We start from the raw sequence: 16,728 nt of genomic DNA on the forward strand, positions 1-16,728 counted from the left end.
TTTGTTTCCTATTTTAATAATTGATATAACTTTTCCCTTGACATCTGTTTTATTATTGATTCAATTTTTTGTTTTATGTTTATCCCGTAACATTTGTTTTGTTATGGTAATTCTGACGTGCTTATGCTAGCTTTTGTGCTATTTTAGCCAATAAATCATATTCTATTCTATTAGAAGAAGAGGAATATACGCAACAGAAATAAACAAGGATATTAGAGGCAACTTCAGGAGATAATAGAGAGTGAAGCTATGGAAAGTGGGATAGAGAAGAAGGGGCAGCTGTTTAGGCCTCATACAGCTTAGTACTTTGATTATTTACCAGCAATATTGGACGGAGTAATAATTATATGTACTAATATTGTTGCTTTATATTTTTACGCCCTAGAGAATGCTCAATAATATGAAGCCTAAGAATGTTCAATCATGTTGATATTGAATCACTCAAGGTATCACTGAATCACTGAATGCTCCATACAGGAAGCTTTCCACCATCTGATTAGATTGTCAAGACGCTGAGTAGTTTTTAGACTTTCCAAAATAAGCACTTTTTCTCTTTGTGGATGGAAAATCTTGCAATCTATTTTCAGTAAATCTTTCCGTGTTATAGAACAAAATCATTATTTTTGCAAAATAAACAATGCAAACTTAACCTGATTTCCTTGTTCCCGACTACCTTGAATAATAAACAGCTCGTAAGCGCTGTTGACCAAAGGGCGTTGGAGGTGGAGCGTACGCACCGTTTATCAAAACGATCAGAGACGGAGCACATACACGGTTGAATAAGGGGGTTAGAGACAGAGCGCAAGCCTAGTTGACCAAAGAGAGTTGGAGATGGAGTTTTTGTACCGTGACCAAAGGGTGTCAGAGATGGAGCGTATACATTGTTGGCCAAAAATGTTTGGAGACAGAGTGGACACACCATTGATCAAAAGAAGGTGATGACAGAGCGTATTGCCCTGTGGCCTCAGGAGATCAGACATATAACGTATGCACTGTTAGTCAAAGGGGATGGGGATTGGGCGTAAGCCGGGTATAGCCTCACATTGGACTCTCCAGTCATACCAAATGAAAATCTTTGTGTGTTTCTGAGCTCAACGCAGTGGAATATGTACCATTCATCTGTTAAAAAGCACAAGAAATTTATCAATGAAGCCTCTGTTTTACACGGACTATGTGCATAATTTTGTGGCCGCCCTTCCCTTCTGGAATTAGATCACCACCCCAAACACCCATGCTTTGGACTTTTTAAGTGTTTCGATCAAAATGGCTATCTTGATGAGATTCTATGTGATGTGAGATCCCATGGCTTCGGAGTTCTTTCTGCCGTTTAAAGGGCATAAGGTTATCCTTTGTTTGGTCTGTGCCATAAATTGAGCCCTAAAACTGTTGATTTATGATCGAATGAACCCTTTCCCAAGTTTCTACGACCTTCTTTTCTGTACGATGAGGATGCAAAATCTAAATATCAAATAAAAGTGCACAAGGACATGTCGATTGTCACTATGTCATTGCTATTATGTTGAAAATGATTTTATTTTTGTGTATTCTAATATTTTAGGGTTTTATTTAGTGTTTATTACATTAGCAACAGTGTTTGGTTGGTGACAATCACTTTTTTTCTTTTCCTTTATATATACTAAAAAGCGCAAATTAGACATTCCTTTATTGCTATAGCCTTTTTTTCTTAACAAGTTTCTTATCTTATCTCGCACAAATAAACTTTTAAAACTAAGCTTTTGTACAAGCAATTTTTGTACAATTTTGTACGACCTTTAACAAGTCCCAATTAGAAATTGAAACCACCATTAATTTTTAAGAAGAATGAATAACTGGTAATTTTCTCTTAATTTAACAAACATATGAAAAATTATACTAACTTTATTGATATTTTACATTATTCCACTTAATTTATATTTACATTTTGTTTTATTTTATATTTTCTTTTAAAGTATATTTCGTTTTCAAAGTTCTGCTGTTTTTCTATCTATTGATTTTTTTTGCTTACATAGCTTATCCACATATATGGTAGCAAAGTGATTGCAAGATTCACTTTGCTTAATGTTCATATTTTTTTCATTTTTAAGTAACCAAGAATGAGCAAGTATTTTTATTTGACCTGGGACTGCTTTTAAAAAAAACAATAATTCAGGTAGAAATTCATACCATTCAAAAGCCAAAATTTATTTCGGCTTTTGATATTAATTAAATAACAGGGTATTATCTCAGATGCTTTTCTTTATATACATTAAAGATTACCAAGTGCTATGACAATGGAAAAATATAAAAGTGAAGTTATTTCATCTGTTCTGAAAAGCTCAAATGAGTGACTTACCAGTTTGAAAATGATTGATAGCTTCATCAAATTGTTCAAGTTCCATAAGGGCCTGACCTAGAAACACATGACCCTTAACAAAGAGTGAATCTAATTCCAGTGCCTGCCTGCAGTCTTGACTTGCTGCAATCCACTTCCCAAGTTTCAAGTTACAAAGCGCTCGATTTGTGAAATAAGGTGGAAACTGGTTATTCTTTGCCTAAAACATTAATAAAATAAAAATAAGGTTATTTGACTTGAAGCACCTACACATTAAGAAAAAGAAAAACTTTACACTGATGAAATAATACTTGAAAAGAGAAAAAATTCTAGCCAGAAATCCCCCCCCTTCCCTCAAGAAAAGTGAAATTTGATATCTATAAATGTAATGCTTGATGAATTTGATGGATGCAACATTCCCACCAAACCCGGTATATACTAGCCAACCCCTAAACCCCCATAATTAAGCTAATGATTCAAACGATTTATCAGGGGGGGGGGGCTAAAATGTCAAAATTTAATTCTAGTGCTTGTCTGCAGTACTGACTTACTGCAATCCGCCTCTCAAGCTTCAAGTTAGAAAGTGCTCGATTTATGAAATAAGGTGGGAAAGGTTATTCTTTGCCTATGACTTAAAAAAAAAAGTATGTTTGGTCAACCTGTAGTATTTATACATTAAAACAGAGAATTTCACACCCATAAGGCAATACTTGAGTCCTCCTTTAGGCCATCCTCCTGCAACAGAAAAAGTATTATAGGCAGCGCAATAGCACTGCCTAAGTAAAGAACAATGTTGGCACAATGTATTATTTTTTTCCATACCAGGGCACTTCATATTAAAGGAGTTGTTGTAGAAACTTCGAAAAGGGCTCATTCGATTGGAAATTGGAATGGTTAGTGCCCTTTTTAATAGTCAACAGTGATTGGAAGGCAAGTAACACCTTTTCCATGCCCACCATTTCCCCAAACACATCCAATCAAAATTTTGAGATAGCCATTTTGTTCAACATAGTTGATTTTCAACTCAAAATTTTGATTTGAGGCTATCTCAAACAATCAAAAGTTTGAGATAGCCATTTTGTTCAACGTAGTTGAAAGTTCTGGAAATTAGGTCTTTGAGGATGACAATCCCCCTCCCAGCCCTCAGGGCTAAGGTTGTAAGTTATGCCCTGGGGGCATATAAGGTTTTTATAGAAAGCATTGTCGTAGAAACTTCAAAAAGTGCTCATTCGATTGGAAATTGAAATGGCTAGTGCCCTTTTTAATAGTCAACAGTGATTGGAAGGCAGCTAACACCCCTTCCAAGCCCAATATTTCCCCAAACACACCCAATCAAAATTTTGATATAGCCATTGTGTTTAACGCAGTTGAAAGTTCCAGACATTATGTCTTCAAGCAGGCACTCCCCCCACAGTCTTCAAAGCTAGGGTTATAAGTTATGCCCTGGGGGCATATAGAGTTTTATTGAAAGCTTTGTCATAGAAACTTAAAAAGGAACTCATTTGATTGGAAATTCAAAAGGCTAGTGCCCTTTTTAATAGTCAAAAGTGATTTAAGGGCAACTAATCCCCCTCTCATGCCCATCTTTTCCCCAAACACATCCAATCAAAGTTTTTAGATAGCCATTTTGTTCAACATAGTTGAGAAGTCTAGAAATTATGTATTTGAGGATGACAAACACCCAAGAGTCCCCATGGCAAAGGTTGTAAGTTATGCCCAGGGGGCATATCAGGTTTGTATAGATAGCGTTGTTGTGGAAACTTCAAAAGGAGCTCATTCAATTGGAAATTGAAGGGCCAGTGCCCTTTTTAATAGTCAAAAGAGATGTAAGGGCAACTAACCTCCCTCTCATGCCCACCTTTCCCCCAAATACATCCAATCAAAGTTTTTGTTTGAAAATTTTGGAAAACAAGGTCTTTGTGGATGACGACCCCCCCCCCCACAGCCCTCAGGGCAATGGTTTTAAGTTATGCCCTGGGGGCATATAATGTTTTTATAGAAAGTGATGTTGTAGAAACTTCAAAAAGGGCCCATTTGATTGGAAATTCAAAGGGCTAGTGCCCTTTGTAATAGTCGAAAGTGATTGAAGGACAACTAACCCCCCTCTCACGCCCACCCTTTCCCCAAACAGATCCAATCAAAGTTTTGAGATAGCCATTTTGTTCAACATAGTTGAGAAGGCTAGAAATTATGTATTTGAGGATGACAAACCCCCAAGAGTCCCCATGGCAAAGGTTGTAAGTTATGCCCAGGGGGAACATCATGTTTAGATATCGTTGTTGTAGAAACTTCAAAAGGAGCTCATCCAATTGGAAATTGAAAAGGCTAGTGCCCTTTTCAATAGTCGAAAGTGATTGGAGGGTAACTAACCCCACTCTTGCATGTACCATTTCCCCAAACACATCCAATCAAAATTTTGAGATAGCCATTTTATTGAGCTTAGTTGAAAGTTCTGGGAATTAGGTCTTGGAGGATGACACCCCCCCCCACAATCCTCAAGGCTAAGGTTGTAAATTTTGCCCCAGGGGAACATAATGTTTTTATAGAAAGCATTGTTGTAAAAATTTCAAAAAGGACTCATTCAAATCCCCACCCAGACTGATGATGCAGTTTTCTTGTATAATTATCTGTTACACACTTATGGAGTTGACACTGGTACCCCCCAGCCAAAGTAAAAAGACTTTCAAATAGCCAGAAACCCTCTGTTAGCTGCCCCCCTCCTATCCTTTCCTCAGTACCATCAACTGAATTTAGAAAGAAAATAATACAGACATTTTTTGAAACAAAAAGACCAATCAGTTTCTATGGTGATAGTCCAAAGGAAGATCAAATAAAGCACAGACTCTAGTTGAGGAGCTGAAACACAGAAAAGCTAATAGAGAGGCAGATTTGATAATTCATAAGGGTGCCATCATTAAAAAAAACTTGCTAGTTGGAGCAACCCCCCTGACTGCTCCAAGGTCCCACTAATGTATGTTCCTCCTTCTACCCCTGTTAGTTGTTTAAATGTTTATGGACTTGCATTACCAAATTTTGTCCCTCAACTGTCTAGTAGTGTTCACAATAATGTTACCTTGTCTGATGCTGACATTTCTCTTCTTTATTCTGCAACAACTTGCTCACCTGCTGTTTCTTCTTTGTGATATCATAATGCTGTATCCAACAACTTTACCAGTCCTGCATCCTCTCAGATTCCTACCTAACAAGGAATGAGGTTCCTTAGCTCTAATGCTGATAGCCTCCCTAATAAGCTCTCTGAACTTTCCTTTTGTATGATATCAGAAGAAGTAGATATTGAAGCAATTACAGAAGTTTCACCAAAAACACCTCGTCAGTCTTATCTCCTGACAAAATCACAAACAATGGTTACCAATTCTTTTCTAATCTGAATTCCTTACTTTGCCACAGAGGAGTGTGCTTATGTGTAAGAGATGGACTAAAGGTAAGTCTCATTCATTTTAATTCTTTAACTACTGATTGAATTGAATCTGTGTGGATAAAAACAAACAATCAAACAATCTCAATTGTAGTTGGAGTTGTTTATAGAAGCCCCAGTGTTCACTGTGTTTTGGACTCTGAACCTAATTTGGCTGCCATGTTATCTCATGTGATGTCCAATTTTGCCAGCTATGATCTTGTCTTTTTGGGTGACTTTAACCTTCCTGAAATCCAATGGACTGATGGATCTTTTTTTTGTAATAGAGATTCTCCTTTTTTGTCTGCCCTCTCTGATAATTCCCTCTGTCAAACAATATCACAACCAACTTGTTTCAGGGAAGGTCAAGTCTCCAACACTCTTGATCTGGTTACTCAAAGTAACCTTGACCTTCTTATTAAGAATGTAATAGCCACACCTGTTGGTAAGAGCAACCATGTAGTAATTATTTCTGAGTTTTGTCAGCCTACCAAACAACCTTCTTCTAAGCAACAAAAATATGTAAACTATAAACTAGACTCTGAAAAACTTGCAACTGGAAAAGCTTATTACTGATGATATTGATGAGAGTTGGTCAAATGTAAAAATGGAAATTCTGAATATTGAAAAGTCTTACACCAGAAATTTTCAGGCAAAAACTTTACCTTTTTTAACTTCCAAAGTAAGTAAGCTAATCAACAAAAAACATCAAGCATAGAATTGCTATAGAAAAAATAAGACCACAGAAAATTATCAAATCTTTCTGTAATCAAACAACCAACCAAATAAAGGAGTTGGATAACCCTAAATATTTCTGGCATTATGCCACTCAAAAATGTAGCAGCAGATGCACAGTCCCAGACATCCTGCACAATAGTCAATCAGTTGCTGATCCTGAGCTAAAAGTTGAAAGTTTCAACCAATATTTCTCATCTGTTTTTTCCTCCAATTCCAGTATTGTTTATCCCACACCTCCTTTATATGATATATCAAATAAAATGGAATCAATTCTGACTACTGACACACTGGTTCTAAAACAACTTACATCCCTCAAGCTGAATAAATCTGCTGGTCCAGATGGCATTCACCCATGTAACATACATGAATGTCATACAGTTTTGTGTCAACCTTTTTCCCAGCTGTTCAAGTTATTGTTAAATCTTTCCAGACTACCTCTGGATTCGAAAACCGCACATATCATTCCTATATTTAAAAAATGTAGAAAGGACCTTGCTGAAAATTATTGACCCATTGGCATAATATCTGCAGTTGTTACAAGTTCTTGAAAGAATAATCAATTATGTAGTTGTCAAACACCTTGAAGCAAATAATGTTTTACACAGTTCAAAACATGGTTTTCATTTAGGAAGATCTGTTGACACCAAACTCCTTGAATTGTATGATAACATCACCAGGTTGCTTGATATGGGGGTGCCTGCTGAGTGCTGACATGATTCTGCTTGACTTTTCTAAAGCTTTTGATAAAGTGTGTCACAAGCAACTTGCAACTAAACTACATGCAGTCAATGAAGAGAAATCCCTGCTCTGGATCTTTGATTTTCTTTATTTGTGATCTCAGTGTGTTCAGTTATTTGATGATTCTGGTAATCATTCTTTCTTCCTCTACATATGTTCTGAGTGGAGTTCCTCAAGGAAGTGTTTTGGGTCTTACACTATTTAATATCTTCATCAATGATGCTCCTTCCATTATCAGCAGCAAATCAACTCTTTATGCGACAGCCTGAAGCTTCTTGGAGCTTCCTGAAGCTTCTCAGCTTTGTCCTGTTACAAAATAATCTTTAACTGCTGGGTCAATGGGCTGAGGTCTGGCTTCTTGAATTCAATATTGCCAAGTGCCATATCATTTACTTTGGCAAACTGAATCCTTGCTGCTCTTATTTTATTCCTAGGCCACCCACTCTCCTCTGTCAATAATGAGCAGGATATTGGTGTCACTATTGACAATAAACTAAAATTCAGCACTCATGCTAAGAGATCTACTGCTGGGGCTAGTTCAACCATGGAACTAATTGAGCATACTATTTCCACTCATTCCTCTAAAGTCATCAGTGTTTTATATAAGAGACTTGTGCATCCTGAGCTTAAAGTTGAAATGTCTCTTGTCTCCCTGTATTTTAAAGAAAGACATAAAAGGTCTTGAAGATGTGCAGAGACATGTCACTAAATCAATATTTGGCATGTGGGAGCTTTCCTACCCTGTAAGACTATCAAAGCTCAATCCCTCTACACTTGTTTACAGGAGAAACAGAGGGGATGCCATTTTAGTCTACAATTTATTGAGGGATAATACTCTCCCAGCATTATTCCCTACTTTTGGACCCAGTTTATGGACTACATGTCACCTGAAACTTGTCAAGCATTCTACAATATCTAGAATTTGCAATCAATTCTAGTTATCATGATTTGTCAGCAGTTGGAAAAAATACCTAATGTAACAGTTACTGCTGAATCCATTGATGTTTTTAACCAAAGGCTAGATGCCTTCAAACTGCAATTTAAGGTAAGTTCTTATCATTCTTCAACTAGAATCATTCCTTAATAAAACAAGAAGAGTTTGCCTATGCTATTTCTTTACATTTAACTAAAGGTAACATCAATCCCTAGTAAACATCTGCAAAATTAGAAAGTGAAGGAAGAACTGGAAAAAAGCTTTCTCAATAGAACAGGCCTTATGGCTTAAGGCATATGTTTGTAAAGAGCATAGGCTAAAATAAGGAATCAAATGGTAGGTTAACACTAATTTTGTCTATAATATTTTTTTTTGGAAGAGCCATAACTCTATAATGTTGCCATTAGGTATAATAAGCTGTTTTGATCCCCTTTAAGGCTGAAGAGCTCAAATTAAAATTTTCTTCAGAGGTGATTACTGAATTTGAAAAGAGTGCAATAAAAGGGCTAGAGGTCTAGAGTAGGGGCTATTGAGAAGAGAACATGTTAGGAATTCAATTCATACTGCATAGGCTAATATGCAGAACAATTGTAGATAGTACATTTTGACTACAGCTCTACTATACTTTACCCTGACCAATCTAATGTGCAAATATATAGCCCAAATCATATATTTCCAACACATACACCAATGTGTCTCTCTTGTTTTTCTTGTTCTTATTTTGTCATAAATGATTCAATTTATGGGTATATGGGTTGAAACAGAAAAGATAAGCTTTGGCAGAATGCATGGGAAATATATAACTTGGGCTACACATTTGCACATTAGAGGAGGTTGGGATTCAAGTATAGTGTAGCTGTAGTCATAATGCATGTGCTACAATTATTATGTATACTATAAAGTACAAATTTGTTTATTAACATATTCCCTTTTCAATAGACCCTATTCTAGACCTTGACCAAAAAAAGGCAAAAAGGGTAAATTTTTTGCAGTTCATATTATTGACTTATGAATAAATTGAACATACCACTTGATGCCTTTTTATGCTCTTTACAAATATAAAAATCAATTTAATTGCAAATTCAAATTTATCCACACCCACCCCCCTAATGTGCAAATATATACCCTGAATTGGAATATACCATGAATTGTCAACAGTAAAGATTTAAATAGCAAAATTTAGTGCTATTTTTGTTGATGGTATTTGAAAAGCTTGAAATGGTACGAAATGGTTGAAACGTTTTATATTTGAGTTGCTGGTACTTGTGCATTATATCTTATACAGCACTATAGACTGTACAAGGAAGTACTACAGGAAACCAGTCAAACAGGTATTTGCAATGGATAAATGGATTGCAAAGTGTGATTTCTTATTGTGTTTACAATATTTAAACTGTTGTTTTTGTGGATTTAGGGGGGAGGGAAAGGTACCTAGGTTAGGTTACATATTTAATATATGCAGTGCTTTACCCCTCACCCCCTCCTAATGTGCATATATATAGCCCAAATTTGTTGCTAAACTTTGATATTTTCATTCTATTTTATTTCATTAGCATTAACCAAAATTTACTTCTTTTGTGTGTGGGATATAATACACAAGTACCAAGTTGTCTAATAAATGAGGTTTGAATTACTATAAATTAGTATTTTCGGAATATGTTACTCTTGAACAACTTGTTTATTAACTAGTGATATGTTTTTAACCACTTTATAATAACTTGCCATTGAGGAAATAAGAGCAGAATTGACCAGGCAAGCGGAAATTCCAGAACAAGCAGTGTACATTGTGGGTGACTTTGATCTGCCAGAATTAACATGGACTGCTGCAGATGTGGACACCCATCTCTTTAAAGATGTGCTAAATGAGTGCCACCTGTCCCAATTAATCCAAGAGCCAACACATTCCAGAGATGGCCAAAAAGAAAATATTCTTGATTTGTTCCTAACCAACCAGCCTGAGACAATTATTGAAATAGCAGTCACAGCACCCCTGGGGAGGATTGACCACTGCAGCATATCAGCAGAGATTAGACTAAACTCAGCAAAGCCAAATAAATATACACAGAAGACCATAACCAGGTTAGATGCAGCTAAGCACAAGAGCATGATGCAAAGTGTAGACTGGGAATGCATGAGGCTTGAAGATGATGTGAACAATCAGCTACAACTAGTCACTGACATCATCAAAACAGCATTTGCTTGCTGCTCAGTCACTAGCAAGAAAACAGTCCCCAAAATTCTACCAAAATCAGACCCCAATATGAAGCAACATTAAACATAACATTAAACAAGGGAAGTTTAAGCAATTAAGAAAATTCAGGAGCAAGGAGAACAAAAAAGCATACTGACAAGCTAGCAATAAAGTCTGCAGTGAATCCAGAAAAGTTGAAAAGGAGCAGGAACAGCATGTTGCCAGTATGGGAAAACTAACCCAAATTTTTTTTGGAAACATGTCAACAAAAAGCTCACAAGTAGAACTGGAATCCCTGACATGAAGCAAGAAAATGGCAATAAAGCCACCACCCCAGCTGAAAAAGCAGAAGCACTGAGCCAGTTCTTTAGCTCAGTATACACTACCAAATCCTTAGCAGCCATCACTACTACTGACAACCCTGTAAGTCCAACAAATCGACCCCAGATGGAGGAAACCAAGGTTGGGCAAGGTGATGTGCTCAAACTACTCAGGGAAATGGAATCCAAACAAATCATCCAGGCCTGATGGTATAGCAGCCAGGTGGCTGAAGATTGCTGCTGAAGAACTTGCAGAGCCACTTACTCACCTGTTTGATACATCCCTACAGCATGGTATAGTCTCAGCTAAATGAAAACAAGCTAATGTTGTTCCCACACATAAGAAGGGGGACAAATGCAGTGCCTCCAACTACAGGCCAATAGGCCTAACTTCCCAGCTCTTCAAGATTATGGAAAAAATTAGTCAGTGATGAGATTATGAATTTTGTATATGAAAACCAACTGATTAGTGCAGAACAGTTTGGCTTCATGCCAAGAAGCAACTGCACAAACCAGCTCCTGGAAGTTTTGGATGAGCGGACAACAGCCCTGGAAAGTGGCATGAGTATTCTGGTGGTTTTGTTTGACCTTGAAAAGGCCTTTGACAAAGTCCCCCATAGCACTCTACTCTCACAACTTTGTACCTTCAATATAAGTGAGCAGATGATTTTGAGGATATCTTCCTTTCTACTTGACCATAGCCAGATTGTTAAAGTGGAAGACACATTGTCATCAAAAGCTAGTGTACCAAGTAGTATTGTCCAGGGGAGCGTAATAGGGCCACTACTCTTCATCCTCCACATAAATAGCATAACTGAGGGTATCATCAGCCGCGTCAAGCTCTTTGCAGATGACACAAAGCTTTTCAGGCCAGTGGCAAAACCAGAAGATGTAACCATCCTGTAGAGCAATATTAACATGTTGAATAGGAATCTTGAGAGCCTAGGATTAAGCTTCAATGCTAAAAAGTGTAAGACATTATGGATTGGACCCAAACCAAAAAAGATAGACATAGACATAGGTTTATTAAGATCGAACAGCGTAGCCATGGCTAATTTATGTCGTCTTTACAACAATACGGAAAAAAAATACAAATAACACTAACACGTGAATACAAATAACACTAAGTCTTGTTGTATGCTTCTACAAAAAAGGGGACAAACATGTTTTTGTAGCGGTTGGTCCTGCAGACCGGGGGTTGTAGCTTTGACTGGGACCTGGTTCTTTGGTTAACAGGAGCATCGGGTGGGAGGATCAGTCTGTGATGGGGCGAAGATAGCAGTGACTTGCCGAGGGACATGATCAGTGATAATTGCCTGTTGCTGAGAGATTCAAGGTTCAGTTCTTGCAAGAGTTTGTTGTAGTCGTCACTTCTGTTACCAACAATTATGTTAACAGCTCGTTTCTGCAAAGATTCAAGGTCATCGCAAAGGTAGTGGGTGCTCTGGACAAAAGGTCCCCAGACAGCAATGGCGTATTTGAGTAGAGGTCTCACATACGTAATATAGGCATTTTTTTGGGTTTAAGTGTCGCAGCCAAACCTGCACATCAGGACTAGGGTCTGAAGTGATGCATTGCCAGCCTTAATAACCTTCTCCATGTGTTCAGTGAATGTGCAGTCCATCGATAATGTGACTCTGAGGATTTTTGCAGATGAAACAACAGGGAAAGGGACTTGCAGGAATTCCAGATCACATTTTAAGGGGCAAAACCTGAGGATCATTGATTTATCTGCATTCAGTGTCAGCTTGTAACATTCACAGTCCTCAGAGAAGGATGTCAGAAGGGTCTCGCTGAACTGACGTTCAATTACACCTTCTCTCACGAGGTATTTGAGGACAAATGATAAATCATCGACGAATTTGAGTTGCTCTTCGAAATTCTGAAGGAGGAAGTTGATGAGGGAGATAAATATGAAACCAGCAAGTCTTGTACCCTGAGGGGCTCCACAGGTAAGTTTAGACCAGTATGAGATCAAGTCACCTTCAAACAATGGAAATACACACTGCATTCTGTCCTGAAAGAAGCTCATCACTAATGCAAGTGACCGCTTCTGTCCACCCATTGCTTGCATTTTTTTGCTGCCATAAGATGACAAATCAGGTCAAATGCCTTCCTGAAATTGGCGAGAGCTAGGTCGATGAAGGTACTGCCCTTGTCAAGCCACTTAAAGATAATGTCAACTAGGGGCACGAGGTATATCAAGGTATTGCAACCTTTGAGGCCGCCATACTGGTAATGGTCTATGTTTTCCCACGTTTGCTTGAGCAATTCACGCAGGATGAATGACTCGGTGACTTTTGCAAAGGTAGATGTGATTGATATCAGTCATAACTCATTGCAAGATTTGGGTGTTTTAATCTTTGGTATAACACACACAAATGCACATTTCCAGCATGACGGGAAAGTTGACTGGGCAAAACATTCTCTGATGATGTGTCCAAGTGGCTTGGCCAGGAAGAGAGAGAACTCTCGTATTAACCTTATAGGCAGCTCTTCAGGAAAAGAGCTACTGGATGGACTCAACTTGTTCAGCTCTTTGAAAACTTGATACTCAACTATTTTGATTTCACCTTTGTCAGGGCATATTGACAGTAGATTCTCTATTTCAGTGTTAGTTGGGGCAGGATGTACAAATGTCAGTGAAGTAATTGTTGACATCATTTGCACTCACAAGTGACCCATCATCATTCAGAATACAGATACTGGATGATACTGTTTTTCCAGCAATCTGCCTTACTAGATGGTGCCATTTACAGGGATCCTTTTTTATTTCAGGGTCTGAAAGGGATTTTCCAAAGGACTTTCTTGCCTCGCGACAAAGGCTAACGATTTTGTTTCTTAATAATCATAACAACGTTGCATCACCACTTGACTGCCTTACAGTGTTTTTTTTTGCGAATCAGCTGTTTTATTTTTGGAGTGATCCAGGGCTTGTCAGATTTGCTCATGACAAATTGCTTTTCCGGGAAAACTTCTAAGTATTTGTCATAGAGTAGGGACTGAAATATTTCTGCTTTCCTGTTGACATCGCTTTCATTGTATACTTTGCTGAAGCAGTGAGTACCAACCCACATTCCATACGTATTAATAGCAGACTTTGTAATAGGTCTCTGGAGTACTTTTATTTTCTTAAGCTTCCTGATTTCACTTTTTGCCTTCATCAGCAGAGTGTGATGGTCCGATTTGCCCAATGGCCCATTTGAAGACACATCTTTGTAATATGGAGCAAGGTTTGTAAGAATAAGGTCAAGGGTGCTCCTGGTCACATGGGTGGGTATCTTGACCACTTGTGACATACCCAGAGTATTAGCAAGCCATTGTTTCTTTGTTTGGTTGAAGTCACCAGCTATTATGAAGCCCAGGCAGCTATACTGCTGATGTAATGTGTCTAATATAGACTGACGGTAGGATACCAACAGCTCTCTGTTCTTGGCACTTTCAGGATAGTAGATACTTGCAATAATGATGCAAGAGACATCTCGTGGTAAATGTTTTGGCTTGCATAATGCCCAGATTGCTTCATGGTTAGGGTCATTGAAGTTATCTAAATATTTGCAGGGGATATCATTGCATACATACAGGGCAACACCTCTGCCAATCCTGTCTGTTCTAGTGTTCAAGAAAACCTTGTAACCAGCCGACCTTCCACTTGTTTAATTGAGCTGCCATGTTTCAGTAATTGCAGCGATATGGATGTTATTCTCATGTAGAATGACATCTAACTCATCTACTTTATTTGTTAGTGAGTGGATGTTGCTCAGAAGTAAGTTTGGAAGTTGGTGTTTATAAGAGAGAACCTGCAGCAATAATACTGGAGGACAATCAGACCCAAAATCATTGGTAGGAGCATTGTTGTCAGGAATCAGCTGGGGCAGTAGGCTCACTCGCAGGATTGAGACTAAACAACTCTCACCCTTAGACTTTTGGCTGGCCAATCATCTGTAGGTGACTAACATGTCAATCTTAAATTTCTTTCTGCCACCTCTGCATCCTCTTTTTGTTCGCTTGCAAACAAAGGGAACGTCATCTATATTTTTATAAATTCTCAGTGTGACAAGTGTGGCTATGACAGATGGCGCCAAAACAGCAAAAGAAATGAAAGTACCTTTTTTGCATTGATCAATCCAGTTTTCAGCAGCAGCCTCAGTCACAAAGAATAGCACTATTAATACAGTTTTGATTAATACCACTTTCATTGCAAAGGGAGGAGTATTTCAAGGCACTGAACAAGTTAAACTAGGATAGAATGACTTGCAGCCTCAACGGCACAAGAGCCATCTATCCATGACATTGATGACAACCTTACATTATCAAAACCAAACACTGTCTTAGTCACATCACAACTCTGATTGTGAAAGAGACTTGGGGATCTTTATAGACTCAGGGCTGAAATTCCACCAACACACAGATCTCTTTGCAAATAAGGCAAGCAGGCTGGTTGGTATAATCTGGTATTTAGACACTAAAACCTTCACCAGACTCTACAAAGCCCCTGTGCAACCAACCATTGAGTATGGAAACATAGTCTGGGGTCCCTTGTACATTGGCAATACTATCAAAATCAAGAAGGTGCAGAGACATGCCTCCAAACAACTCCCTGGACTAAAAGAAATGCCATATGAAGAGTGCCTGAAACAAATGAAGCAGCCAAGCCTAAACTATAGAAGAAAAAGAGGGTACCTGATCCAGATTTACAAATCAAGAAAGGACCTAGATAGAACAAAGCAAATTCTTCTGTAGTCAGACTAATGTCTATACTAGGGGTAATTCTGAAAAAATCCAGAAACAAACAGCATCAACTAGACAGAGATCTTCTTTCTGGTCAGTTAGAGCAGTTAAAGACTGAAACTTGTCACCCAAAGAAGTAGTTTCAGCACCAACTCTAAACAGCTTCAAAAACCATCTTGACAAGCATCTACAGAAAGAAGTGTTTATTCATAATAAATAACATACAAAAGTGTTAGGCTATGACTTTGTGCATAAGGTGCACTAGGCTATGTTGAGCCAAGATTAGAGAGTACCACAACAGGATATGATATCCTAGTAAGAGGCACTGTTCCTGTAAGTTAACTAGTACTGATAACTTTTTTTATGGCTACAACTCAGGGTATATATTTGCACATTAGGGGGTGGGGGTGGGTAAATTTGAATTTGTGACAGAAGTTATTAGGCTTATTTTATTTGTAAAGAGCGTAAAAGAGGCATCAAGTAGTATATTCACTTTAATCATAAGTCAATGTTAAACTGCAAAAAGTGATGTATTCACTTTCTTCCTAGATAAATTTGGCCTATGAGGATATGTACAAATTTGTAAATTAAAGAAAATTACCCCACCTAAAACTTATCTCTGCCATTTTTTCCTGAGAACTGAAACAAAAACAGGGCATAATGCAATGAAAAACTGGGATATAGCCTAGGCCTAGTTCCTTACAATAGCCTTTGAGTAGCAGGAAATAGCATCCTCATATTTTCTCTGCTGGAAATATCTGTTCCCTTGTTCTTTCAAGTCCTTGTCACTCATATCTTTAACATTTTTTCTTTTAGGTGATTCACTTTTGGGACCCTTTTCTTTCATGATATTATGCTTCAGGGTTTTGACATGATTCGTTCAAATATTTTGCGAAAACTGTCAATTATAAATAAAATAAACATTTTCTTTTTTGGTGCATTTCTGGAAGTTTATTTTTATAGGAAACGAAGGAGAATGTGTAAATAAAATTCTAAAATTCAATAAGGGAGAAAAAATCCTTGACTGCCAAATGAATGATTGTGTTGCTTTTCTATTATTATTTCGGTCACTGTTTTAAAAAAAGAAAAAATGAATGTATTTTAATAATTATTAAAGTACAGTTTTTTTACAATAGGTAATCAAAAATTAGAAACAGGGATGACCATATGTCAAGAGTTGGGGAAGATAATGGCGTAAAGCAGTGGCTGATCCAGAGGGGGGGCCCCTAGCATAGTCTAAAGTGGTGTAATTTAGCTAATTAACTCAAGTTTGCGTTAATTAAACATGCTCCTACTGCAAGTTTATCGGATTAACCTATTTTGCGTCCCCCCCTAATAATTTTTTTTGGA

The 16,728-nt window shown here is 37.7% G+C and overlaps 1 protein-coding gene across 1 annotated transcript in view; it reads right to left on the reverse strand.

Moving 5' to 3' along the window:
* STUB1 (STIP1 homology and U-box containing protein 1) overlaps positions 1–16,314 on the reverse strand; it is a 45,903-nt gene extending 29,589 nt beyond the window's left edge. Inside the window, exons 1-2 of the mRNA XM_089086671.1 lie at positions 16,082–16,314; positions 2,333–2,531 (exon numbers count right to left, since the gene is read on the reverse strand). Coding sequence (XP_088942797.1) covers positions 2,333–2,531; positions 16,082–16,225 — 343 coding nt within the window. The 5' untranslated portion in view covers positions 16,226–16,314. The remainder of the gene's footprint in view (positions 1–2,332; positions 2,532–16,081) is intronic.
* Positions 16,315–16,728: the final 414 nt, after the last annotated feature.

Source organism: Artemia sp. Qi Xiang Cuo, chromosome 3 (assembly GCF_049724085.1).
Source record: "Artemia sp. Qi Xiang Cuo chromosome 3, ASM4972408v1, whole genome shotgun sequence".
Taxonomy (NCBI): domain Eukaryota; kingdom Metazoa; phylum Arthropoda; class Branchiopoda; order Anostraca; family Artemiidae; genus Artemia; species Artemia sp. Qi Xiang Cuo.